The 27,833-nt window shown below is 45.1% G+C and overlaps 1 protein-coding gene across 1 annotated transcript in view; it reads right to left on the bottom strand.

The window, feature by feature from the left end:
• Positions 1 to 26,716, bottom strand: part of LOC310799050 (ferroxidase HEPHL1-like) — a gene marked incomplete at its 5' end in the record, with an annotated part of 84,100 nt that extends 57,384 nt beyond the window's left edge. The window contains 6 exons of the mRNA XM_083661618.1: positions 15,191 to 15,438; positions 16,412 to 16,617; positions 21,881 to 21,946; positions 23,097 to 23,321; positions 25,473 to 25,744; positions 25,867 to 26,716. Coding sequence (XP_083517744.1) covers positions 15,191 to 15,438; positions 16,412 to 16,617; positions 21,881 to 21,946; positions 23,097 to 23,321; positions 25,473 to 25,744; positions 25,867 to 26,716 — 1,867 coding nt within the window. The remainder of the gene's footprint in view (positions 1 to 15,190; positions 15,439 to 16,411; positions 16,618 to 21,880; positions 21,947 to 23,096; positions 23,322 to 25,472; positions 25,745 to 25,866) is intronic.
• Between the last annotated feature and the right edge of the window lie 1,117 nt (positions 26,717 to 27,833).

Here is a 27,833-nt window from a genome sequence, read left to right as displayed (position 1 = left end):
TTCAGACAAATAAGGAGCTGTCTGTCCACAGACGCTGCGTTTTTATTTTTACACTCAATGATCCTTTCGCATCTGAACTATTGTATAACTAGCTGGTCGCTGACAGGAGTAACCATCCTCAAACCAGCCGAACTACTCTATAAAAAAGCCCTGAAAATACTAGATAAAAAACCCTTTTCTCATCACCACTGCCATATCATACGTAAATATGGCATGCTAAGTTTTGAGAACTTTAGAAATTTCACCTCTGCCTGTCTAATATACAAAGTTCTACATGGACTGGCGCCGCCTCCTCTTGCTGACTTTATCAAATATCGTGCGACCGCCAATTCGACCCGTGTCACCCGGGCCATTACGAACAAGGTCTGTGAGGTCCCCTTTAGAAAAACTTCCTTTAGTCAGAAGACCCTATCCTTCATGGGAAGCACTCTCTGGAATAATCTACCTCCCTCGATCAGAGAATGCCCGAGTCTCGCCACCTTCAAAGGCCAGTTGAAAATATGGCTCAGATCAAACCAACAATGTGATCACAATTAACGATTTTGCCATGTTTTGCAGCATGCTCTGTGTGTTTTATTTATTTTATTTATTTTAGGTTTCACTAACCTTTTATACTATTAATTTTTTTCTGGTACTATTAACTGTGTGTTTTAATCATTTTTGGTTTTACTAACTTTCTGTACTTTTAATCTTTGTTGTATTATTAATTTTTCTTTCACTTTCATGACTACATCAACCTGCCATGGGACTACAGGTGGAAACTAGCCCTTGGGCTACAACCTGGCATATTTACTGTACGGCTGTACTGTTCATCAATGTGTAAAGTCCCATTCTTTAAATAAATGAATCTGAATCTGAACTTAGCTTTTTAGGGCTCATCGCAAAGGCGGTAATTTTGCGCTGGAATAGCGCCGCACAAAGCCCTAATTGTGGGCGTGTCGGGCCGCTGTGCTTCTATTTTTATAAGAAACTAAATTGAGCAGAACAATGCAGAACATATTCTACATGAAATATAGGATTTAAGAGAGAGAGATATAAGATCATCTTTAAATGGCCTTAACACTATAATCACAAACTTGATATTATTACTATTCAAAATCAAGGTGGTATCCATTTCTACTTTGGTCCTATCACTTTTAAGCTTTCAACTGCCACGTGTCATGTGTAAGTATGTATGTGCTATAAACACATAAATGACCTCACACATAGTGAAAGACACTGGATACACCAGTGAACTTTGAGTTCCTCATTTGTCACCTGACATGGCTTAACACAGAATTAGCTCAAAGAGCTACAGTAGATGACTGAGCTTTATCTAACAACTCAAAGATCTAGATGACAGAGCTTTATCTAACAACTCAAAGAGCTAGATGACAGAGCTTTATCTTTACCCTGTATGATTCCCATCCATCTGTGGACCAAGAGTTACTGTCGGAATTTTGAGGAAAAAAGTCGGAATTTTTAGATTAAAGTCAGAATTCTGCGGGGGAAAGAAGCACATGTGACATAGCTGACGATGTCACTGATGATATTATCGATGGTCTACCGGAATTTGAAATGTCTCGGGTCCCTAGATTTTTGTGACGTCAAAATAGGGTCACAAGCCCAAAAGGTTTGGGAACCCCTGCTGTAAACTGTCCCATTTCATCCTCATCATCTGAAATCATCATCCCTCAACAATATTGAGCAATTTCTCCCGTGTTTACTCAATGGGGTGTGTCCTAAAAATCTGGTAAAAAGTGAAGTATTTCGTCCTGTTGTCCGCATACGAGTACTTCTTTAGCAACGTTGCAGCATTGACTATTGCTAAAATTGATCAAATCTGCATGCCTTTACAAACTACAAATGGTCCTAAGCATAAATCAACAAATCACTCAAATTTGATCAGGTTTAGGACCTTGTCTACTTCTGTGGCTGTAGAAGGATTTGGTGGAGATTGCCGCCATCTTTTTTTGACATGATATAGTGTATTGGCTTCTACTAGGCAGAAGAAGTGTCTACACATGAGGACAACAGGTCTAAGTTCAGCAGAATGAAGTATTATGGTGTAGAAATGCCTGTAATGTCCCCGTATGAGGTCGCAGGGTCTCAGGAGGTTAGGCAGTGAGATCTGACATCAATATCAGATCAAGAGATGCGTCCTAGGCTGGTAGCTCACCTGGTAGCACACATACCACGAAGGCTCATGCCCTTCGCACGGCGGCCGACCCGGGTTCGAATCCGACCTGCGGTCCTTTGCCGCATGTCATCCCCTCTCTCTCTCTCTACTGTCCTATATAAAAAATAGATAAAGCCCAAATGCCCAAAAATAATCTAAAAAATATATATGTATCTATGTATCTGATCGAGAGTAGAATTAGGAAGGACAGGAAATAAGAAAATTAAAGAAAAAACATATGGGTTCACTCACAATATGCATCTACAAGGGCTCTTTTATGTTTCTATTTCACTTGAGTTGAACTGCACTACTTTACTTTTTAAGTCTTATCTTGTGGAGCTCTTGTTTGTATACTTTTGCACTTTTTTATAATAATAATACTAATACTAATAATAATATTAGTAGTGGCAGTAGTAGTAGTAGTAGTGGTAGTAGTAGTAATAGTAGTAGTAGTAATAGTAGTAGTAATAGTAGTAGTGGTAGTAGTAGTAATAGTAGTAGTAGTAGTAGGAGGAGGAGTATTTTACATTTACTCTATTTCTTATTACTCGGTAAAGCAGCTTGAATTGCTTGAGTGTATTGTTTGTCATGTTTATTTCGAATAATATGTAAACAAAACAGAGACAATATACGGGGCCTTCAAAATTACACGTTAATAAGTCGATTGAAATAGTATTATGAAATAAAGATGAAGGGGTAACAAATGTAGACATATTCGAAAAGGAGTGAGAAGAAGTATAACTTATTAACTCCCACCCCTTTTCCACAATACTAAATTATTACATTTATACTTGTATAACAACACATACTATAGAAATATCCACATATATATACATATATATAAAAAAAAATATATATATATATATATATATATACATATATATATATATATATACATATACATATATATACATATACATACATATATATATATATATACATATATATATATATATATATATATATATATATATATATATATATATACACATGTATATGTACATACATACACACCAGAGGAGGTTTTTCCAGTGAGGCATAGGAGGATCTATGGGATAGATAGGAAATATATAGATATATTTTTTTTCCTTAAAATTACAGCAGCGATGGATACTTTTTTCATAACATAGCCTACATGTACTGTACCACTGTGCTCTACACACGTTTTTATATGAACAAAATATTTAAGTCAATATGAATGCTTCAATGTTATTAAAACGTGCTGATTTTAAATGTTCTTTTTTCTACTCCTAAAAACCAGTTCTGGACCATTGGCATTGAAGACATCTCAAACAATATTTCATCTCATACCTTTAGCATTGGCATGGCATTATTAGACCGCAAAAACCAGACAGACACACTTCTATTCCCACCGCCCCCCCCCCCCCCCCCCCCCTCCCTGCCTCTTCCAACTCACGGCTTCCTCATAGCTACACACACACACGCACACAAACACACACGTCACACACACACACACACGCACGCACATGCACGCATACGCACAGATGCATGCACACGCGCACACACACGCTCTGGTTTGTGCTCTCTGGAAGAGAAAAGCCCACTCCCCGGGTCCGCAGGCTCTCCAGAATGTCATTTTTTAGCTCCTCTTTTTTCGTCTGTGCAACCTTCGGCGGGGGCAAATGAGTACGTTGCTGTGCACGAAACAGTATCTCGAAGGCGGACGGAGCGGTACTTTGAGCTGTCGAGGGCTGAGGTTCTGCCGTGCACTTCAGTGCTAAATACCTGAATTGAAACGTAGCCATGAAGCCACTGACGAGCGAACCAAGCTGCTGAGTGGGGGTCGACACCACATCGCTGGAGATATCCGTCCATTTGTCAGCTCTGTCCACTTTGCCGGCTGCTGATACGAATATACAAGCGCACTGTTTAACTTCCTGAAGCACGTTTTCAAACGATTTTAACCCCAATCTCACAATTCTGGTTGGCACGCTGCTGCATGGGCAGAGAAGCGACACAAAGCACATGTCCGTCATGCTCCCTCCATGCCATTTTTGTTTTAAAGTATCCGTAGCGAAAAGCACCTTCGCGCAGTGGCAAACCCCGCCCCTTAGCGCCACCGTCAAATCAACAAGCTCATAAAATAAATTGGGTCGCACGTAAATTGACAGGGTCGGTCGGCAACCGGAACCAAACTTAATTTTTTTTTAGGCCCAGGTGGGGTATCTCGTAAGGGCCTTTCTGTCTGTGTGGAGTTTGCATGTTCTCCCCGTGCTCCCCCAGGGGGCTTCCTCCGTATATAACCCCCCCCCCCATTAAAAAACATGCAGAAGATCAGATCGTCATCGTCATCCGACCAGTGACGACAACATCCGAAGTTGGTCCCCGGGCGCTGTACGAGAAAGCGACCACTGCTCCTGGCCTGCCCCCCGGAGGAAAGGACAAAGCCAGGATGGGTTAAATGCAGAGGACAAATTTCACCGGCCACCGTCAGCCTGTGTGTGTTGTGGCCGTCCGTGCATGTGTTGATGTGTGTAATCGTGTGACAATAAAGACGGGCTTGTCAGTCTGAAATCGTGTTTTTTTTTGTTTTGTTTTTTATCTTTTTTTTTTGTTTTGTTTTTTTCATTTTTCATTTTTTTTTAATAATAAAATATCAATCAAATGTGTTTTTTCTTATGTGCAGACGCTCATTTTTTCATTCATTATATTCTTAAAATGCTTCAACAACAGTGACCTGTAGGGCACTGATGGAAAGGAGAGCTCCATGCAGACGAGTCACTCTGGCCCTGGTCCCAGCCTGGAGTAGGTAGATAAAAAAACATTCGCCCTGTGGGCGTTTATTTATTTGGTAATTTATCTAATGAAAAAATATGATTGGTTGAAAAACACTTGCAATTCACAGAGAACACGTGAGAGTGATGTGTTTTCCAACCAATCAGATTGAGCTGGAGCGGAACACGCCCTTAGCCTGGTGAAAGCAGGTGAAACCTAATTGGTTGTTGTTGGATAGATTGCTAAGATTGACATTCTGTATTGTCCAATGCTGAATACATCTGAAAATCTTGTTGAATCCACTCCATTGGAAATGGAGGAAATGAAGACCTGACAGGCTAATAGATAGATTTACAGACAGTAGCACCTATATTTTCCCCTTTCTCTTTTCCTATGTTTTATATTATCAAGCAGTAAGTTAGCTCACAAGCCAGACAGTCGTTGCATTGTATTACGCAAGCGCCTCAACGAGTTTAGAAAGGGCAGCGTGGTACATGGAGGCTCAGAAGCAAACACTGGGATAATTTAACCTCATCGGCTGCACTCGCACCGGCTACAGACAGCATGGATATTCAAGTAAGTCAATTAAGTTCGAGTTATCCGGGTCTTCTACTAAATTTGGCGTCCACCAAGCAGTGCTACTTTTTCGTATTATATTGTTTTATGCTGAATAGCCCGCCATTTGGCGATATTAACTCATTGGCTGCCAGCCACTTCTGGAAAACGGATGCTCCCAGTGCCAGCCCTTTCAGAGCGTTTTCAGTGATTTCTCAAGACCCACAGAATATTGTGTGATATTACTATGTAAACACCGAACACGCACAAAGAACGATGAGACTGTCTTGTATCATCAGCAAAAAAAAAGTTTATTGATATCATTTTCCGTTCTTTAGTTATCAGCAGTAGAAGATAGGTTGTTTTCACCAAAAACAGACGTTTCAAACTAGAAGCTGAGATAATGAGCCTTTTGTGAAATGAAGCATTTCAAGCACATCACTGACTCTGAAGCTAATATTTTCTGATGTAGTGACACCTCAAAAATAATTTCCTTCAATAAAACAGCGAAAACAAAGGAATTTTGATAGCAAAATAATATTTTTTAGCTGCAACCAGCAGCGCTGGCCCCTGCGTGCGCAGACCCTACACCTTCTTGCTGGTCTTGATTTACTGCTGGTGGGCATCAGATATTCTAGCTTGTGTTTGCCAATCTGTCCATCGAGCCTGCTGTCTGGGTTGGTGTTGTATGCTGCCCTGCGTACCCCACCCCCCTCAACTGCAAACCCCTCCTCCATGGGAGTGTCTCTGGTGGCTCTCTGCTGCGTTTGCTCTGCACTGAAAAGTTTGCTACACCCAGCTTTTTCACAGCGCTCCGCCGTTTTTGTCGCCGGCTCCCAGCGCTTCCAGCTGAGAATAATGTAACTTTTCAGAAAGACGCTGGTGTCGGGTGCTGCTTTTCTGGCAACTAATCATGTGGAGGGGCTATCGCAGCGGAGACGGAGGGGCTCAATTGTGGGAGCAGATTGGCTGCTGTTCACAGGCACAGCTAATGTTATGCTTCATGCATATCGATGCATACTGATGCGGTTTCCGTTTCCCCATGACTTCTTCTCTGTTTTTTCCTCATTTTTCTCTAATCTGGAGAGCACTGTCGCCACCTAATGGGTCCGTAAAATAGCTTATACACCTTCAACATCCCCCATATTTTTACAGGCTTTGATCCACGTCCCACCGTCAAAAAACGCAATTGACGACGTTACTATTTGAATTGACGACTTTAGTCGTCATTGGCACTCAATGAGTTAAACTCGTTTTTTACTGAATTTGGCAGCGCGGAACGAAACATGGAACGAAACACGAAACGAAACATGCAATGGAATGAAACGAAACTTGTAGCCTATGTTGGACGTAGTGAAGTGTTTTTGATTGATTTGTTCATCCATCAAACCTTTTACTGACAGACTAACTGTAGCCTAAATATCTTACTTTATTTTGAGGTGCATTACATTGCTCAGCCAGAAATTATTCCCACTTCAACTCTCTTTCTCCTGGGTGCGCCTAACGTTAAAATGCACCAGATGACAATCCATCTTATTTGTCCTCAATCTGCATTGAAAATGTGTGAAAATTCACCTTCTTGCAACAGTTGTAGCATAAGCTAGTGGTTTTCAAAGTGGGGTCCCCAGCAAAAAGGGGGGATTAATCTATGTTCACTATAATTCCATCCATAAGTAACACAATCACAGAATGTATGACTATTTTGGTCATGGGTTTCATTAATGTCTGTGATAAAACATCTAAAAGCAAAACTCTTATCAGATGGGGGACCCTGGAACAAAATCTTATCTATATGGGGGTGCGTGGTGTAATTTGTGTGATTGAATTAAACTGAAATTAAGTTTGATGTTGCCTGCTGTAACAGTGTGGATCTATAAAGCGGTCTGTAGCTAATGATTTCTATTGATCTTGTATCCTTGAAGGAGACTGGTGCTGCTATTGAGATTACATTAGGGTATAGGAGTGACATATTTGGGACCCGTTTCTGGCCTACCTTGATGAGGTTAGGGGCGGTGGGTGACTTGCTCAGCTGGTTTGTCTTGGCCCCTTGTATGGGAACCCATATTATGCTTTTATAAACATGTAAGCACCCTTATATGGGTGGTAGCACCATATTATAATTGTCAATCAATAGTATGCTTTGCTTTGTTTTCCAGCTGTGTCTGAGCTTTTGTTTTGTTTTGTTTGTATGTTGTTAAAATCTGTCTTCAAACTGCAAAAGAGAAGAAAAAAAACGCCCAATTTTTTTTCGTTTTTTTTTCCGGAGAACCGTCCTCCCCTATTGCCAAGCTCACCAGCCGCCACTGATACACACATACATAAAACACTAGTCATATAGTAATACGTAATATGTATGAGATGTGCTATAATGCTGCTTTGCCTTGCCTTGCCTAGCAGATTTGATCACTTGATGTTTTGACTCCTGAGAGGCTGTTCTGTTCTGTTCTGTTCTGTTCTGTTCTGTTCTGTTCTGTTCTGTTCTGTTCTGTTCTGTTCTGTTCTGTTCTGTAGGCTACAGAACATTTGTCCTGTCTGAATGACTCACAGAATGACTTACATTTCGGAAATAGGGCAGGACACCATTCATAACCTGTTTCAAGGAGGAAACAAACATTTGAGAGCACTGGAAAATTCCCAGAACAGCAAGCATCTCGCTAATATGGTGGGGGATGGTGGGGTATTACATAACAGATTTGCAGAGTTCAGAATACTTAAGACAGTGCATCTGCCAGAATAGAATACCAGTGAAAGTGAAAATGAAAGTGTGCCAGCCAGGTCACACTTTGTACACACATCCTTTTGCACTGATCTAAAAGAACTGTTTGTGTCATTGCAATTTTTTCCCCCATGTCATCTTCCTGTTATGCGAGTCAGTCTGGCCCCGAAGTGGAAGAGTAGGAGAACTTATCTAATCTGCCCCAATGAATCTCAGTCAAGCATCAGGTAACGAAAAAACCTGATACAAGATAAGAATTCATATCCCTTTGTGTCTGAATATGCAGACACTGCTTATTTGAGATGTGAGCCATGTCAGGTCAGTGTCGTAAAAGAATGCCAAAACTACAATGAATGTCCACCAGCTAAATCCCTTGAACATCGATCCTGTACGTCTATAGTTATTTTTATTCTACTTTTCTGCATGATTTTTTAAAATTACATTTGATTAAACTTTTGGAAAAGCTCCAAGAAGAAACAAATCAGAGAAATATCCATGTTTGTTTGACCAAAACAAGTGTTTTGATCAAAGCTGGGTTAAATAGCACACTCCCTTAAAGTGTAACTTACCCCCAAAACACTTTTTTTCAGCTTTTAACCAATATATATGACTTTGGGGGTGGCGTGTGAAGAATTCTGGTCAGAATTTTTGAGACCAAACTGTTACCATTGTACCATTTGTATAATTTTCAGCCGCATAAGTGACCTCTATGGGTTCAGCCCTGCTTTTCTTTTGCCCTCAAAACTGCACAAAATGTGGTACAACCTGACGTCACGTTGTACCCAAAGACTATGGGATTTCAAGATAGTAACTCCCCTACTCCCCCTGTACCCTTTCCCAGCTCCTCACAACTCCAAGCCTATTCCCATGATGTCACAAGCATTTTCCTACCAATATGGCACTACAATACACACAGCTCATTGGCTGTTTGTGTCACTTGACCTGTTAATCACCTGTTAATTGATTACAATCGCCTGTTATTTTCCTACCAAGATGGCCATGTGGTGATGTAACATAAATACTATCAATAAAAGTCACTATAATCATAAATAGAAATAAAAGGAAGGAAATTGCATTTTATGTTGCTGTAAATCATTCCCAACCTTGTTCATACTAAGGAGCCCTAATTTAGTTCACATTGGGGCCATGGACCCCCAATATGATGAGATTTGGTTTTTCAGATGCAAATCAGATTTTTTTTTTTTTTTTATGTAGCCTAGATATGATTTTTGCAACCAACTTGCCGCAGTGAGTGTGTGTTGTTCGGACTATTTGTCAGTGAGTGAATGGATGCTGCTGCTGCTGCTGTATATTTATGGGGGGGGGGGGGGGGGGGTAAGTCCCCCTTTAAAGGAATTTGCGAAGAAAACAATTTAACTTAAAGTGATGGTACATTTTGCCAGAGCATTTCACATGTTAGAATGTGTATGTGTGATCAGTCCACATTGACTTCTTCAGGTATCTGTGATGTCACTCACTTGCTTTCATAAAAAAAAAAGTCTTAAATGTCATCCAAACAATGGTAATGTGATGTGAAATTATGTAATTTACCTTTATACCTTTTGCATCACATTTTGTCATGATTTATTAGGAGAGATAATTTCTAAAACTCTATATCCATTTAGGAAAGAAATCCTTTTAATTCCTCATTCAATATTCTTTAAAATATATTACTACGGATCCTATAGCCTAGCTATCATTGTGTATCAGTCTGTGTCACTTTTGTCAAGGAGGTATCTAATTTGACATCAAAACTCTTCCAAATACAAAAGTCTTAGTAGTGTCTCTTTGATGCTGTGTGTGTGTGTGTGTGTGTGTGTGTGTGTGTGTGTGTGTGTGTTTCTGTGTATCACTGTACATTACCCTCTGAATCCTTCTCATAGAAGACTCCATGGGGATGCATGGAGTAACTCCTGTTGTTTGCAAAGTTCTTCAGGTGGACCACGATGACATCATCAACCTCGGCCCGCAGTATTGGCCCCAGGAAGCCCAACCATTTAGGCCGGGGGGCCTGGAAACGGTATGTGGCATCCGTGTACTGCCGGAACATCGCCTTCTTATACGAACTGCCGATGCGATGGCGTCCTCCCACCAAGTAGTCAGATGCATGTCTGAGAACAGATATGGATGGAAGGACAGTCCAGCAACGGCATAAATTTCATCTTAAAACACACAGAAACTAGCTTGTATGCTGTCATTCTTGAGGAAATGAAGACCTGACAGGCTAATAGATAGATTTACAGACAGTAGCACCTATATTTTCCCCTTTCTCTTTTCCTATGTTTTATATTATCAAGCAGTAAGTTAGCTCACAAGCCAGACAGTCGTTGCATTGTATTACGCAAGCGCCTCAACGAGTTTAGAAAGGGCAGCGTGGTACATGGAGGCTCAGAAGCAAACACTGGGATAATTTAACCTCATCGGCTGCACTCGCACCGGCTACAGACAGCATGGATATTCAAGTAAGTCAATTAAGTTCGAGTTATCCGGGTCTTCTACTAAATTTGGCGTCCACCAAGCAGTGCTACTTTTTCGTATTATATTGTTTTATGCTGAATAGCCCGCCATTTGGCGATATTAACTCATTGGCTGCCAGCCACTTCTGGAAAACGGATGCTCCCAGTGCCAGCCCTTTCAGAGCGTTTTCAGTGATTTCTCAAGACCCACAGAATATTGTGTGATATTACTATGTAAACACCGAACACGCACAAAGAACGATGAGACTGTCTTGTATCATCAGCAAAAAAAAAGTTTATTGATATCATTTTCCGTTCTTTAGTTATCAGCAGTAGAAGATAGGTTGTTTTCACCAAAAACAGACGTTTCAAACTAGAAGCTGAGATAATGAGCCTTTTGTGAAATGAAGCATTTCAAGCACATCACTGACTCTGAAGCTAATATTTTCTGATGTAGTGACACCTCAAAAATAATTTCCTTCAATAAAACAGCGAAAACAAAGGAATTTTGATAGCAAAATAATATTTTTTAGCTGCAACCAGCAGCGCTGGCCCCTGCGTGCGCAGACCCTACACCTTCTTGCTGGTCTTGATTTACTGCTGGTGGGCATCAGATATTCTAGCTTGTGTTTGCCAATCTGTCCATCGAGCCTGCTGTCTGGGTTGGTGTTGTATGCTGCCCTGCGTACCCCACCCCCCTCAACTGCAAACCCCTCCTCCATGGGAGTGTCTCTGGTGGCTCTCTGCTGCGTTTGCTCTGCACTGAAAAGTTTGCTACACCCAGCTTTTTCACAGCGCTCCGCCGTTTTTGTCGCCGGCTCCCAGCGCTTCCAGCTGAGAATAATGTAACTTTTCAGAAAGACGCTGGTGTCGGGTGCTGCTTTTCTGGCAACTAATCATGTGGAGGGGCTATCGCAGCGGAGACGGAGGGGCTCAATTGTGGGAGCAGATTGGCTGCTGTTCACAGGCACAGCTAATGTTATGCTTCATGCATATCGATGCATACTGATGCGGTTTCCGTTTCCCCATGACTTCTTCTCTGTTTTTTCCTCATCTTTCTCTAATCTGGAGAGCACTGTCGCCACCTAATGGGTCCGTAAAATAGCTTATACACCTTCAACATCCCCCATATTTTTACAGGCTTTGATCCACGTCCCACCGTCAAAAAACGCAATTGACGACGTTACTATTTGAATTGACGACTTTAGTCGTCATTGGCACTCAATGAGTTAAACTCGTTTTTTACTGAATTTGGCAGCGCGGAACGAAACATGGAACGAAACACGAAACGAAACATGCAATGGAATGAAACGAAACTTGTAGCCTATGTTGGACGTAGTGAAGTGTTTTTGATTGATTTGTTCATCCATCAAACCTTTTACTGACAGACTAACTGTAGCCTAAATATCTTACTTTATTTTGAGGTGCATTACATTGCTCAGCCAGAAATTATTCCCACTTCAACTCTCTTTCTCCTGGGTGCGCCTAACGTTAAAATGCACCAGATGACAATCCATCTTATTTGTCCTCAATCTGCATTGAAAATGTGTGAAAATTCACCTTCTTGCAACAGTTGTAGCATAAGCTAGTGGTTTTCAAAGTGGGGTCCCCAGCAAAAAGGGGGGATTAATCTATGTTCACTATAATTCCATCCATAAGTAACACAATCACAGAATGTATGACTATTTTGGTCATGGGTTTCATTAATGTCTGTGATAAAACATCTAAAAGCAAAACTCTTATCAGATGGGGGACCCTGGAACAAAATCTTATCTATATGGGGGTGCGTGGTGTAATTTGTGTGATTGAATTAAACTGAAATTAAGTTTGATGTTGCCTGCTGTAACAGTGTGGATCTATAAAGCGGTCTGTAGCTAATGATTTCTATTGATCTTGTATCCTTGAAGGAGACTGGTGCTGCTATTGAGATTACATTAGGGTATAGGAGTGACATATTTGGGACCCGTTTCTGGCCTACCTTGATGAGGTTAGGGGCGGTGGGTGACTTGCTCAGCTGGTTTGTCTTGGCCCCTTGTATGGGAACCCATATTATGCTTTTATAAACATGTAAGCACCCTTATATGGGTGGTAGCACCATATTATAATTGTCAATCAATAGTATGCTTTGCTTTGTTTTCCAGCTGTGTCTGAGCTTTTGTTTTGTTTTGTTTGTATGTTGTTAAAATCTGTCTTCAAACTGCAAAAGAGAAGAAAAAAAACGCCCAATTTTTTTTCGTTTTTTTTTCCGGAGAACCGTCCTCCCCTATTGCCAAGCTCACCAGCCGCCACTGATACACACATACATAAAACACTAGTCATATAGTAATACGTAATATGTATGAGATGTGCTATAATGCTGCTTTGCCTTGCCTTGCCTAGCAGATTTGATCACTTGATGTTTTGACTCCTGAGAGGCTGTTCTGTTCTGTTCTGTTCTGTTCTGTTCTGTTCTGTTCTGTTCTGTTCTGTTCTGTTCTGTTCTGTTCTGTTCTGTTCTGTTCTGTAGGCTACAGAACATTTGTCCTGTCTGAATGACTCACAGAATGACTTACATTTCGGAAATAGGGCAGGACACCATTCATAACCTGTTTCAAGGAGGAAACAAACATTTGAGAGCACTGGAAAATTCCCAGAACAGCAAGCATCTCGCTAATATGGTGGGGGATGGTGGGGTATTACATAACAGATTTGCAGAGTTCAGAATACTTAAGACAGTGCATCTGCCAGAATAGAATACCAGTGAAAGTGAAAATGAAAGTGTGCCAGCCAGGTCACACTTTGTACACACATCCTTTTGCACTGATCTAAAAGAACTGTTTGTGTCATTGCAATTTTTTCCCCCATGTCATCTTCCTGTTATGCGAGTCAGTCTGGCCCCGAAGTGGAAGAGTAGGAGAACTTATCTAATCTGCCCCAATGAATCTCAGTCAAGCATCAGGTAACGAAAAAACCTGATACAAGATAAGAATTCATATCCCTTTGTGTCTGAATATGCAGACACTGCTTATTTGAGATGTGAGCCATGTCAGGTCAGTGTCGTAAAAGAATGCCAAAACTACAATGAATGTCCACCAGCTAAATCCCTTGAACATCGATCCTGTACGTCTATAGTTATTTTTATTCTACTTTTCTGCATGATTTTTTAAAATTACATTTGATTAAACTTTTGGAAAAGCTCCAAGAAGAAACAAATCAGAGAAATATCCATGTTTGTTTGACCAAAACAAGTGTTTTGATCAAAGCTGGGTTAAATAGCACACTCCCTTAAAGTGTAACTTACCCCCAAAACACTTTTTTTCAGCTTTTAACCAATATATATGACTTTGGGGGTGGCGTGTGAAGAATTCTGGTCAGAATTTTTGAGACCAAACTGTTACCATTGTACCATTTGTATAATTTTCAGCCGCATAAGTGACCTCTATGGGTTCAGCCCTGCTTTTCTTTTGCCCTCAAAACTGCACAAAATGTGGTACAACCTGACGTCACGTTGTACCCAAAGACTATGGGATTTCAAGATAGTAACTCCCCTACTCCCCCTGTACCCTTTCCCAGCTCCTCACAACTCCAAGCCTATTCCCATGATGTCACAAGCATTTTCCTACCAATATGGCACTACAATACACACAGCTCATTGGCTGTTTGTGTCACTTGACCTGTTAATCACCTGTTAATTGATTACAATCGCCTGTTATTTTCCTACCAAGATGGCCATGTGGTGATGTAACATAAATACTATCAATAAAAGTCACTATAATCATAAATAGAAATAAAAGGAAGGAAATTGCATTTTATGTTGCTGTAAATCATTCCCAACCTTGTTCATACTAAGGAGCCCTAATTTAGTTCACATTGGGGCCATGGACCCCCAATATGATGAGATTTGGTTTTTCAGATGCAAATCAGATTTTTTTTTTTTTTTATGTAGCCTAGATATGATTTTTGCAACCAACTTGCCGCAGTGAGTGTGTGTTGTTCGGACTATTTGTCAGTGAGTGAATGGATGCTGCTGCTGCTGCTGTATATTTATGGGGGGGGGGGGGGGGGTAAGTCCCCCTTTAAAGGAATTTGCGAAGAAAACAATTTAACTTAAAGTGATGGTACATTTTGCCAGAGCATTTCACATGTTAGAATGTGTATGTGTGATCAGTCCACATTGACTTCTTCAGGTATCTGTGATGTCACTCACTTGCTTTCATAAAAAAAAAAGTCTTAAATGTCATCCAAACAATGGTAATGTGATGTGAAATTATGTAATTTACCTTTATACCTTTTGCATCACATTTTGTCATGATTTATTAGGAGAGATAATTTCTAAAACTCTATATCCATTTAGGAAAGAAATCCTTTTAATTCCTCATTCAATATTCTTTAAAATATATTACTACGGATCCTATAGCCTAGCTATCATTGTGTATCAGTCTGTGTCACTTTTGTCAAGGAGGTATCTAATTTGACATCAAAACTCTTCCAAATACAAAAGTCTTAGTAGTGTCTCTTTGATGCTGTGTGTGTGTGTGTGTGTGTGTGTGTGTGTGTGTGTGTGTGTTTCTGTGTATCACTGTACATTACCCTCTGAATCCTTCTCATAGAAGACTCCATGGGGATGCATGGAGTAACTCCTGTTGTTTGCAAAGTTCTTCAGGTGGACCACGATGACATCATCAACCTCGGCCCGCAGTATTGGCCCCAGGAAGCCCAACCATTTAGGCCGGGGGGCCTGGAAACGGTATGTGGCATCCGTGTACTGCCGGAACATCGCCTTCTTATACGAACTGCCGATGCGATGGCGTCCTCCCACCAAGTAGTCAGATGCATGTCTGAGAACAGATATGGATGGAAGGACAGTCCAGCAACGGCATAAATTTCATCTTAAAACACACAGAAACTAGCTTGTATGCTGTCATTCTTGCTGGTGTCGTGGTGTGTTTGAGAACAAATTTCACCTATCTGTTTTGCAGCTCTAACAATTAAACATGTCATTGTGATTACATGTTGCTACAGGCTAAAAATGTTGCTACAGGCTAATAACCTGTTACTGGAGCTGTTGCCACCATAGTTGTGCTACAGTAAATCCAATTCACAAACAAACAAAAATCTAGAACAGAAAGCATTGCATTTACAGGGACCAGCAGCAGATTACAGATAACCTTGGTGACGGTCTGACTTCAGGGTGTTACTGACCACCTGGTCATAGGAATTTACTGACACACCTCAAAGTATTTGTGCTGCATGTAGCTACTGTACAGGTAAGTGAAAGTGATGGAAAAGGCTAAATTGTGCAATGCTAACAATTTGGGTTATGCTTCAAACATCTCTTTAAAACTATGGAATAAGGAAGCTATGCCTCAAATGTGTCTACACCACTATCATACCTGAGACAGACTGGCAATGAGGCAGGAAAACATTTAAATTGTTCTACAGTTCAGTGACAATTATAATACTGAAAGAAACGAACAACAGCCAATGAAGCCTGCAACCTCATGAAAGAAGACAGTCACTAATAATCATGCCTCATCATATTTGAATCTTGGCTTCATATAGTAAAATAAAAAAATATTGCCCATGAAGTATCACTTTCATTGAAAGTTTTAATCAACAAGTCTGCCTTTGTCCCTTGCGTTTCTCGATCACCACACACAGGCTATCTGTCAGCCTACTACACCCCATGCGAGGTTGAGACAGGGCGAATCAACCTGATGATCACTTTTCACACTAGGTCGCGCATGGTCTTCCTATCCGCATGATTACATATTTTCAACACATTTAAAGTTGACCCTGGCTCAAACTCACTTATCGTTCGCGACTTCGTGCCCGTTTATGAGGTTCCTTCCACTTGGTGCGTAATCCCAGACGTCCTCAATGATTCCCACATAGTAAACTCTCTCCCTGCGCGCCCCTTCCGCGAGGGAGGAAAGAACAGCCAACAAACTCAACAGCTTCAACGTCCCTGCCATGATGTCCAAATGATTTGTCCCGTTAGATGCAGGGCCGAGTGTCTAGCGGGGGTTTGGCTTCAAGAGAGGAAACATCCGTTGACTCCCCATAAGCAGCACGTCAACACTGCGCATTGCATTGCAGCGGGGGCAGCAGCATTGAAACTCTGGCAAAACACTCGCGCTATTCAGCAGAGAGCAGTGACGGCGACCTGGTGTGGTACAGTAGCTATAGGCTATCTACCATATCAGACCAGACGTGCAGGGATACTCATCTCCTCAGGCTGTTACATTCCTAAAATACAAGAATACAATTCCTATAGAATTAGCCAGCCTATAGGCGAAATACATCTGCCTCTTTTGCTTTATTCATCACTTGTTTGTAAAAAAAAAAAAAATACGCTTATGCCTAAGTGACTTAACTGTAGCCTAACTCTCCAACCAACTTTAAATCCCCTTGGCTTTGCTTTAATTCAGTCGACACAACTGTACTTAGCCTACTGTAGGTCTACTACCTGGGGGAAAGTAGCCTATTGGCTACGTAGCCGACGCACCATTGCAGAATTTCTCTTGCACACATTTCATAACTGGTAGGCAGGCCTGATTATTTAGGTGTAGGCATATCAACAGCCTACCTAATGATGAGTCACTTGATGCGGTGCTGTTTCACTGCTTTAGGTGAAATGGACATTTATAAGCACTAGTGCAGTGCCCGTTCCCCCATGCACCACCCCGTGGGCGCTTCCCCCCCGCACACACACTGCACTCTGTCAGGTCCCCCTAAGGCTAAGCGCAAGTTTGAAGACGATCCGACAAACGGTTCTCGAGATACGCGAAGGACAGACATACAGACAGTCCTGGAATAAGTCCAAATTGCATGAAATTCCGCCGCACTACTTCGAGTTCCCAGGAGCACACTCTCCAAGTTTGAAGTCAATCGGATGAATGGCTATCGAGATAAACCGCTTTTTGTGTTGCCAGTAGGTGGCGCTGTGCCAAATTACATGGAATTCAGCTCCCTGCACTCCGTTGAGTCCCCCTAAGCGCACTCCCAGAGTTTGAAGTTTGAAGTCGATCAGATGAATGGTGTGGTGTTTGAAACCAAGTAGCTTAATGATAAATATTGTGTGCACTGTGAGTAGAGCAGAGTGCTCTTAATTGGTTAATACTCAATTGGTGTAAGCTGATTGGCTGCGCCAAGATCAGAGCTAGAGCCGCCTGATTCTGGAATGTTCTGTCCAGGTGCCTTCCAAACTGAGTAGACGTGTCTTTGGCTCTCTCGCTGAATAAAGCATTCTGAAGAGACCTGTTTCAGTCTAGTGTTGATTTGTTCCCTTGAAACTAAACCTACAAACATTCTGTTAAGACACAACAAATGGCTATGGAGATCACTGGGTGGAAACGGCAATGGAACCCTATGGAGCCTGAGTTTGAGCGTCTGAGTCTAGCCGGCTGACACTGTTTACAATTTAAAAACTGCGACAGTGCACACAACTTTAACATGACATATTATACATCAAACTCTTGAACTAATTCTGCTCTCACTCAGAATGTCAAAATATAAGTGATGATGTGATGTATACTTTTTGAGATATTAACGTTTGTTTGGCACAACTCATACTAGTTCACTGACATTTGGAGATTTCTGTATAAGAATTGCATTTTTTGGTGATTGGGTGGCGAGCACTTCTGTTCTGGAAATTGGTCAGAAACCCTTATTGTTAGTATAGATAGGAAAGCTCTACGTCCCCTGAATGCCCTATAGGGCTGTAGGGCCGTGGTTGTAAAGTTTCACGAGGCTGTCATAATAGGTCACAATAGGTTATTTTATAAGTGAAGATAATTCACGCATGAATACAATTTGGCTCATTGAATCCACAAGAGTCTCAGCTTTCCAGTCATAGCTATAATTTATGCAATTCCAAGAGTGTTAGGGCCGCCCCAGTAACATAAATATTCAAATAGAAAAATAGGTGAAAATAACATAATGCAGGCAAAAGGCCAAATGGGTTTGAACAAAAACGGCATGGAATTAGCATAAACTGGGCGTGTCTGGAAAGGGGAGACTCGTGGATACCCAGGACCCATTCTCATTCAGATCTCTTGAGGTGAGACTGATAGGACAAGGGACCACCTTTGAAAATGCCCATGCCAGTTTTCCCCTTTTGCCTAAATTTGGATTGGTTTAATTCAAGAGAATGAATGGCACAATGTCATTTTGTGAGCTGGGTAGTTTACCCGCACTGAGCCGGTGAGTTATAGGTGTGAGATGTGTCATTTTCCAAACATCATGAGGATCAGGGCGACACCTGCTGACCGACTGCCTGCAGTACAAGTAAAGAGACCAAGCGGGGGGTAAATTGATGCACTCATGCCTTTACTGTACAAATTCGGGACATCCTAGTCTCACATAGTCAGACCCACCGTCGACGTCATCAAGCTTATCTACGGCTGGCACTGCTGCGAGACTATAGGGACACCCTAACTAGATACAGACACACAAAGAATTTGCCTACAACAGTCATTAATAGGCTCTATGGGATTCCTCTTTAGGGGATGGGATTGTTGAGGTTCCTAACTCTAATAATCACAATACACTACACTGGACTCCATGTGCAGCAGTGATACATGATTGATTGATTGATTGATTGATTGATATTTTTATTTAAGTGTCACTGAAAATTCCACTAGCTTCCATGCCACTGATGTGCCACTAGCTGCCACTGTCAGGTCACTGACATTCCACTAGCTGCCACTGACAGGTTACTGACGTTCCACTAGCTGCCACTGACAAGTCATTGACGTTCCACTAGCTTCCACTGACAGGTCATTGACGTGCCACTAGCTTCCACTGACAGGTCACTGACGTGCCACTAGCTTCCACTGACAGGTCACTGACGTGCCACTAGCTTCCACTGACAAGTCATTGACGTTCCACTAGCTTCCACCGACAGGTCATTGACGTGCCACTAGCTTCCACTGACAGGTCACTGACGTGCCACTAGCTTCCACTGACAGGTCACTGACGTGCCACTAGCTTCCACTGACAGGTCACTGACGTGGCACTAGCTGCCATTGACAAGTCATTGACGTTCCACTAGCTTCCACTGACAGGTCATTGACGTGCCACTAGCTTCCACTGACAGGTCACTGACGTGCCACTAGCTGCCATTGACAGGTCATTGACGTGCCACTAGCTTCCACTGACAGGTTACTGACGTGCCACTAGCTTCCACTGACAGGTCATTGACATTCCACTAGCTGCCACTGACAGGTTACTGACGTGCCACTAGCTTCCACTGACAGGTCACTGACGTGCCACTAGCTTCCACTGACAAGTCATTGACGTTCCACTAGCTTCCACCGACAGGTCATTGACGTGCCACTAGCTTCCACTGACAGGTCACTGACGTGCCACTAGCTTCCACTGACAGGTCACTGACGTGCCACTAGCTTCCACTGACAGGTCACTGACGTGGCACTAGCTGCCATTGACAAGTCATTGACGTTCCACTAGCTTCCACTGACAGGTCATTGACGTGCCACTAGCTTCCACTGACAGGTCACTGACGTGCCACTAGCTGCCATTGACAGGTCATTGACGTGCCACTAGCTTCCACTGACAGGTTACTGACGTGCCACTAGCTTCCACTGACAGGTCACTGACGTGCCACTAGCTTCCACTGACAGGTCACTGACGTGGCTCTAGCTTCCACTGACAGGTCACTCAGTGCCACTAGCTGCCATTGACAAGTCATTGACGTTCCACTAGCTTCCACTGACAGGTCATTGACGTGCCACTAGCTTCCACTGACAGGTCACTGACGTGCCACTAGCTGCCATTGACAGGTCATTGACGTGCCACTAGCTTCCACTGACAGGTCACTGACGTGCCACTAGCTTCCACTGACAGGTCACTGACGTGCCACTAGCTTCCACTGACAGGTCACTGACGTGGCACTAGCTGCCATTGACAAGTCATTGACGTTCCACTAGCTTCCACTGACAGGTCATTGACGTGCCACTAGCTTCCACTGACAGGTCACTGACGTGCCACTAGCTGCCATTGACAGGTCATTGACGTGCCACTAGCTTCCACTGACAGGTTACTGACATGCCACTAGCTTCCACTGACAGGTCACTGACGTGCCACTAGCTTCCACTGACAGGTCACTGACGTGCCACTAGCTTCCACTGACAGGTCACTCAGTGCCACTAGCTGCCATTGACAAGTCATTGACGTTCCACTAGCTTCCACTGACAGGTCATTGACGTGCCACTAGCTTCCACTGACAGGTCACTGACGTGCCACTAGCTGCCATTGACAGGTCATTGACGTGCCACTAGCTTCCACTGACAGGTCATTGACGTTCCACTAGCTGCCACTGACAGGTCACTGATGTGCCACTAGCTGCCATTGACAGGTCATTGACATTCCACTAGCTGCCACTGACAGGTCACTGATGTGCCACCATGTGCCACTAGCTGCCACTGACGTACTCCACTGACATGCCACTGAAATTCCACTAGCTTCCACGTGCCACTAAAGTGCCAGTAGCTACTGACAGGGCACTGAAGTTCCACTAGCTGTTTTGGAAATTGTAATCCCTTATACTTTACTGCCCATTGCCCAACACTGACTAGCTATCACTGCGACTGTGTGTCTGCGTGTGTCCCAAAGTCTATACAAACTCCAATATATTGTAGCGTTCCTGGTATTGAAGAGTTAGAGGCTTCTTGCTGGTACAAGGATCTTTATTCACAGTTAGTTATACAACAACTCTAGGCGGCTGTCACACCGATAGCTAGCAGCTATTCCCTTAGGCGGTAACCGGAGACTGACACGCATGCCCAGTTCCCCCCCGGAAGTGGTCCCACAAGCATAGTGTTCCTCTGAATAACACACACACACGTTCCTATCTGTAGTTGAGACACTACCACTGCTCACCGTTATATGTGTAACACTGATTCGCTACATACTCCCCGCCCGACAATAAGTCAACGCCCACGTTGACACCACACCCACACATCCCCTTGTACCAAACACATTCCAGCATCTTTATTTCTTTAACATTTCTTTTTTTTTTTCTTACCCACTCTTGATGTTTCCTGTCTAGCTTTTCCCACATATTCCTTCCCCACAATATCTCATGCCATATACATAATTTCTTTTTTCTTTTTGACAACATTTCCACACCCTCCTCCTTTTTTTTTTTTTTCAATATAACTCTGGAGAACTATATAAGTTCTCCAAATGTCCTGGAGCCCGTGTCTCTCTCCGTGGCCGTGTTAGTCTCTGTGATTCTGCCTGTGGGGCTGATCCCACCTGCAGTGTTTCTGAGACTTCGAGCCCCTGGGTGGTGGCCGTCAGGTCATAGCCGGACGCCCCTCCCTGTGGAAACAGTTCCCTTCTTCTAGCACGTCTAGGTGAAACCGCTGTGCGGCCGAGATCTGGGGAAAGGGTGCACCCCCCTCGGTACGGGGCCAACCTGTCTCGGTGGAGTACCTTCCTGCCACCACGTGGCATCTGCACTCGGTACACCACCTCCCCCATTCTCTCCAAGACCCTGCATGGGCCTGTCCAGTGACAGTCCAGCTTGGGGTTACGCCCTTTCTTTCTCTGGGGCGTGTACACCCAGATCAAGTCCCCCCCCCTGGAAATGGTTTCCCTTCGCCCTCACGTCATAGTTCCTCTTTTGTCTCATGCCCGCTTTCTCTAGCTGGCCTCGAGCGAAGTTGTGAGCGGACTCTAACCGATCTTGTAGCCTCCTGGCGTACTCTCGCCCCGGGGGTGCATCCAGTGCATCTGGTGGTTTGCCGAACGCCATTTCTGTGGGCGTCCTCAGTTCTCGGCCTAACATGAGCAGCGCGGGTGTGCAGGAGGTGGACTCTTGGGCGGCAGATCTGTAGGCCATGAGGATGAGAGGCAGGTGCGTGTCCCAGTCTTTCTGGTGCTCCTCTGTGAGGATGGCCAACTGCTTTTTCAGTGTCCGATTGAACCTTTCTACCAGGCCATCGCTCTGGGGGTGCAGTGCTGTGGTACGCGTCTTTTTAATGTTCAGTTTCTCGCACATGGTGGCGAACACTCGTGACTCAAAGTTCCTCCCTTGGTCACTGTGGAGTGTCTCCGGTGCTCCGAACCTACTGAACATGCCCGCCACCAGTGCGTCGACCACCGTTCCCGCCTCCTGGTCAGGCAGCGCATATGCTTCTGGCCATTTTGTGAAATAGTCCATGGCGACCAGGACGTATCGATTTCCATCGTCTGTGCGCGGAAACGGTCCCATCACGTCCACCGCCACCCTCTCCATGGGCGCTCCTGCTGCTAGCTGCTGGAGCGGTGCGCGAGACTGGTCTAACGGGCCCTTGTACGCTGCGCAGAGGTCGCACCGTCGACAGAAATCCTGCACGTCTCTCCTCATCCTCCCCCAATAGAACCCCTGCCTCAGACGGCGGAGTGTTTTGTTTACACCGAAATGTCCGGCCCCTGCAGTTCCATGACCGCTCCTGCACACCGCCTCTCTCAGCGTCGCCGGTACTACCTTCCGCCACTGGCTCTCTCCCGTCGCTGGTTCCTTCCAGGACTTCATCAGTATGCCGTTGCTCAATCTCAAGGTGTCGAACTCTGACCACAGCACCTTGGTTGCGTCGGTGACCCCGGCCACCTCTTCCCACGGCGGCTTTTGGCCCTCTTCTACCCATCGCATTACTGGCCCCAGCTCTAGGTCGTTCTCCTGATGGGCCCTCCAATCTGCCGCTTCTGCCACCTGCAGTGCCTTGCATACGGGTCCGTCCCCCGTATGGTTAGGGCATATCCTCGCTTCCTCTTGGAGCTCTCTCTCTCTTCCTTCTCTCTTTTCGCAGTACGCACACCCTCTCTCTGCGCAGGGTCGTCGTGACAGGGCGTCTGCGTTGACGTGGTGCGCCCCTGCCCTGTGTTCTATGGTGAAGTTGTAGTCTGCCATTTTCTCTAACCAGCGGCACACTTGCCCCTCCGGCTCTCGGAAGGACCACAGCCACTGCAGCGCCGAGTGGTCGGTCCGTATGGTGAACCGAGGCTGTCCCAGGAGGTAGTATGTAAAGTGTCGTAGTGCCTCTACTATGGCGAGGAGCTCCCGGCGGGTGACGCAGTAGTTACGTTCTGTTTTATCGAAAGTCTTGCTGTAGTACGCCACCACCCGCTCCCCGTCCGGCCCCACCTGGGACAGCATGGCCCCCATACCCCCGTTGCTGGCATCAGTGTCTAGTAGGAACGGCAGTGCGGGGTCTGGTGCTCTAAGCACCGGAGACTTGGTCAGCGCTTTCTTGAGGGCTTTAAAGGCTAGGTGGCATTCTGTCGTCCAGTGGAAGTCTGCGTTCTTCTCTTTTAGCCTGAACAGTGGTTCCGCTATTTTAGAAAACCCGTTTACGAATTTCCTGTAGTATGAGGCTAGCCCTACGAAGCTCTCGAGTTCGCCTTTGTTTCTGGGGGTGGGCCACTCCACGATCGCCCGAGTCTTCTCTTCCTGGGTGCGAATGCCCCCCGCGCCGATGCCATGCCCTAAGAACTCCACCCTCCTCTTCAGGAAGTGGCACTTATCTGGGTGTAACTTTAGACCCGCCTCTGCTATCTTCTGCAGGACCTTTCATAGCACCCCCACTGCTGCCTGGAACGTGCCCCCATGTGTCAAGATGTCATCTAAATACACGACGCATTCGGTTCGGGGAATGTCTCCCAGCAGTTTCTCCATTAACCTCTCGAACGTTGCTGGTGTGTTGCACAGCCCGAAACTGAGTACTCGAAACTGCCACAGCCCCTTCTCGGTGTGGAAGGCAGTCTTTTGTTTGGCATCGTCGCGGAGGGGCACCTGCCAGTACCCGCTACGGAGGTCTAGGGATGAGAACCAGGATGACTCTCCCGCGGCGTCTAACAGTTCCTCGATGATGGGCATCGGGTATGCGTCTTTTTTTGTCACTTTGTTCAGCCCCCTATAGTCTACACAAAATCGCATTTTGGGGCTATTCTTCTTTCTCACCAACACTACCCCTGACGCCCACGGGCTGTCTGATGGCTCAATGATCCCCGCCCGCAGCATGTTCTCTACAGCTTCGTTCGCTATGTCTCTCCTCGCTGCTGGGACCCGACGGGGATATGACCTGACGGGTCGCGCCCCCTCAGTGTCTATTTCGTGTTCCACCAGGTGGGTACAGCCTAGCTCATCATCCGACATTGCGAAAATGTCCTTATATTCTTTGAGTACTTGCCACAGTTCATCGCTCTGTTGGGGTTCTAAACCTTCACTCTGGCGTTGGTGCAATCCCCTCAGCATCTCTAACCTCTCTGTCTCCCCCTCCGCCTGCGGCGGTGGCTGAGGGTGAGTGTTCGGAGGTGCGCTAGGGGCGTGGTCTTGGGGCGGGGTTTGGTGTAGGACAGGGGTCTGGGTTGGGGGAGGGTTTTGGGGCGGGGCAGGGGTCTGGGCTGGGGTTTCATGCTCTACAGTGACGCGATATACAGTGATGTTATTTACATTAGCTCTCTCCCCTGGGGCGGTGGGAGGGTGGCCCATCTGTACTATTGACCCTCCTGCGAATGTCAATGTGCTCTTTCCTAGGTCTACTGTGCATTGGTTTAGTGTCAAATAGTCCTCCCCCAGGATGCAGGGTCCCGCCATTTCTACTACCCACACGGGAAACTCCACTGTGTGTTCCCCCACTGTTATCCACACGTACCCCCTCCCCCTCATTGGCATTAACTCACCGGATACTGTCCTCAGCAGCTGTTCCGCCGGCTGCTCCAGACGTGTCCCCTCGGGCACCATGTTGACGTTCACCAGCGTTGCTGTACACCCCGTGTCCACTAGGGCGACACAGTATCTCCCCTGTAGGTAGACTGGAACATGGCAGCCGTTCATCGTGCGCGGCCTGCTCTGCATGCTGACGGCTCCGGCGATGTCGTCTACTTCGGGGGAAGACGGAGCCCCACCCCCCCGCTGCTGTCGGTGGGCTCTCTCCTGCGACGACGTGGCTACGGGGACTGTGAAGTCGGGGACCCGTCTCTCCCCCTCTGGACGGGCCCTGCGCCGTTTCCCTGGTTCCACGTTCTCTGGCGGCATTCTGCTTCCCGATGTCCGGGCCGTCCGCATCTCCAGCAGATCACTCTTCCTCTGCCCCAGCTCATGTTCCGCTGAGTGGGCTGCCGAGCGGGGTTGGGCTGCAGGGTGGCGCTGCGGAGCAGTTGTTCTTTTAGCTGTTGTACTGACTCGGACAGTTCTTTCACCATGTTGCCTTGCTCTGCCAAGGCCATCTTCCACGCTGGCTCTTCTTGTGGCGGACTCTCCGCTGCCATTCTTACTACGGGGGCGGCCTCCATTCTGCCGCTGCCCGTGTCCCAGCCTTCCACTGTCTCTATCTCCAGCGCCAACTCCAGCGCCGCTCCCAGTGTCTTTGGATGTCTCAGCGTTACTTTCTGGTTCAGGCTCCGTGGCTCGATGGCCTGTATGAAGTAGTTTTTAGCTAACTCTTCCAGTGATTCTGGCGACATCCGTTTGTATACGCGTCTGCTGAGGATCTCAATGTCTGTCGCTAGCGCTCGCAGGCACTCCCCTGGTCGTCTACGCCTGTTACCGAGCTCTGCGACCATGACGCCTTCTTCTTTGCATTGGCCGAAACGCCTGCTCAGTGCTGCCATCACCACGTCTAAGTCTTCTGTATTCGCCATTGCCGCCACACACGTTGTAGCTTCGCCTTCGAGGGACATCACTAAATGACTGGCTTTCTCCTCCTTCGACCAGCCATTCATTTTAGCTGCTGTCTCAAACATCGTGTAATATGCTTCCCACTCGCCTTTACCGTTGTATTTCGGCGGCGGTGTTTCCTTCTTCCCTCGGCGGCTGCCTTCCCTTGTCGCTTCGGTCTGCGCCCCGTCCTGGTCACTTCCTCGCAGGCTAGCTTCGCTGGGCCGCGGCGCAGCTTCCATAGCTGCGGTGGCGATGTTGCCAGGCTCGGTCTTCACTTTCCCCGGCCCCCGGCTTCTTCCTATCTTTCCCGCCTGGGTTTCTGTAGTATTGTTTGCATCTACCCACTCGTCTTCCTCTTCGGACGCCTGGCTGTCTGCTTCGGCTCTCTCCTTTCCCGCCTCCCGTTTGAGCCTCTGCCGCTCTTTTTTCAGGAACTTGTTCACCATCTCGCCGATTCCGGAGGCAATATTCACCGTTTTCAACTTCTGACGCCAATGTAGCGTTCCTGGTATTGAAGAGTTAGAGGCTTCTTGCTGGTACAAGGATCTTTATTCACAGTTAGTTATACAACAACTCTAGGCGGCTGTCACACGGATAGCTAGCAGCTATTCCCTTAGGCGGTAACCGGAGACTGACACGCATGCCCAGTTCCCCCCCGGAAGTGGTCCCACAAGCATAGTGTTCCTCTGAATAACACTCCCACACACACGTTCCTATCTGTAGTCGAGACACTACCACTGCTCACCGTTATTACTACTAATTGTTCTGGGGATTCAAAGTAGAGACCGACCGATACCGTATTTTTTTAGGCCGATGCCGATATTAGGGAGTAAAAACAGAAATCCAATATCGATATATCGTCCGATATTATTATATTATACACATTATATTAAAAAAAATGTTTTGCAATGATCCCTCAAATATCAAACACTTGACAAAGATATGACTTGACATGACTTGAGATATGTAATGTAGGGAGGATATTTTACAGTTTATCAATACACTAAATTGTCCAAAATGACATCACTGCAATGAAACAGTAAACTTCACTGGGAATTTAATAATTATAAATAACTAGAAATACAAAAACACAAATAGAACAAATATAAAATATAACTTGAGTGAAGAAAAAAGATAAAATATACACAACATGCTGTCTATAACTCGATACCGATATATCGGTTAATCGGCCGATAATATCGGTGGACCGATATATCGGTCGGGCTCTAATTCAAATCATCAGACTTCCAGTCACAAGATGACTTCCAAATTTACAGATGTTTCCTCCCACATATTACTACTAATTGTTTATGTGTCATTGTTACAACACATCCTTATTTCATTAATCATGTTAATCCATGTTAATCCATGTCCTCCAGATGGTCCCAGGAACACCTCAGTGTTGGTGAGTCCCTCTGGTGAGACAGTGGAGGGGAGTTCAGTGACTCTGACCTGCAGCAGTGATGCCAACCCAGCAGCAAATTACACCTGGTACAAGAAGAATGGAGATCCAGAGGAGAAAGCTTTGAAAACTGGAGCACAGCTTGACTTGGTTTCCATCCA

This window comes from Poromitra crassiceps, assembly GCF_964638095.1.
Source record: "Poromitra crassiceps genome assembly, chromosome: 27".
Classification (NCBI taxonomy): domain Eukaryota; kingdom Metazoa; phylum Chordata; class Actinopteri; order Beryciformes; family Melamphaidae; genus Poromitra; species Poromitra crassiceps.
The sequence above is the reverse complement of the archived record's forward strand: the minus strand, read 5'-3'. Positions and strand labels throughout refer to the sequence as shown.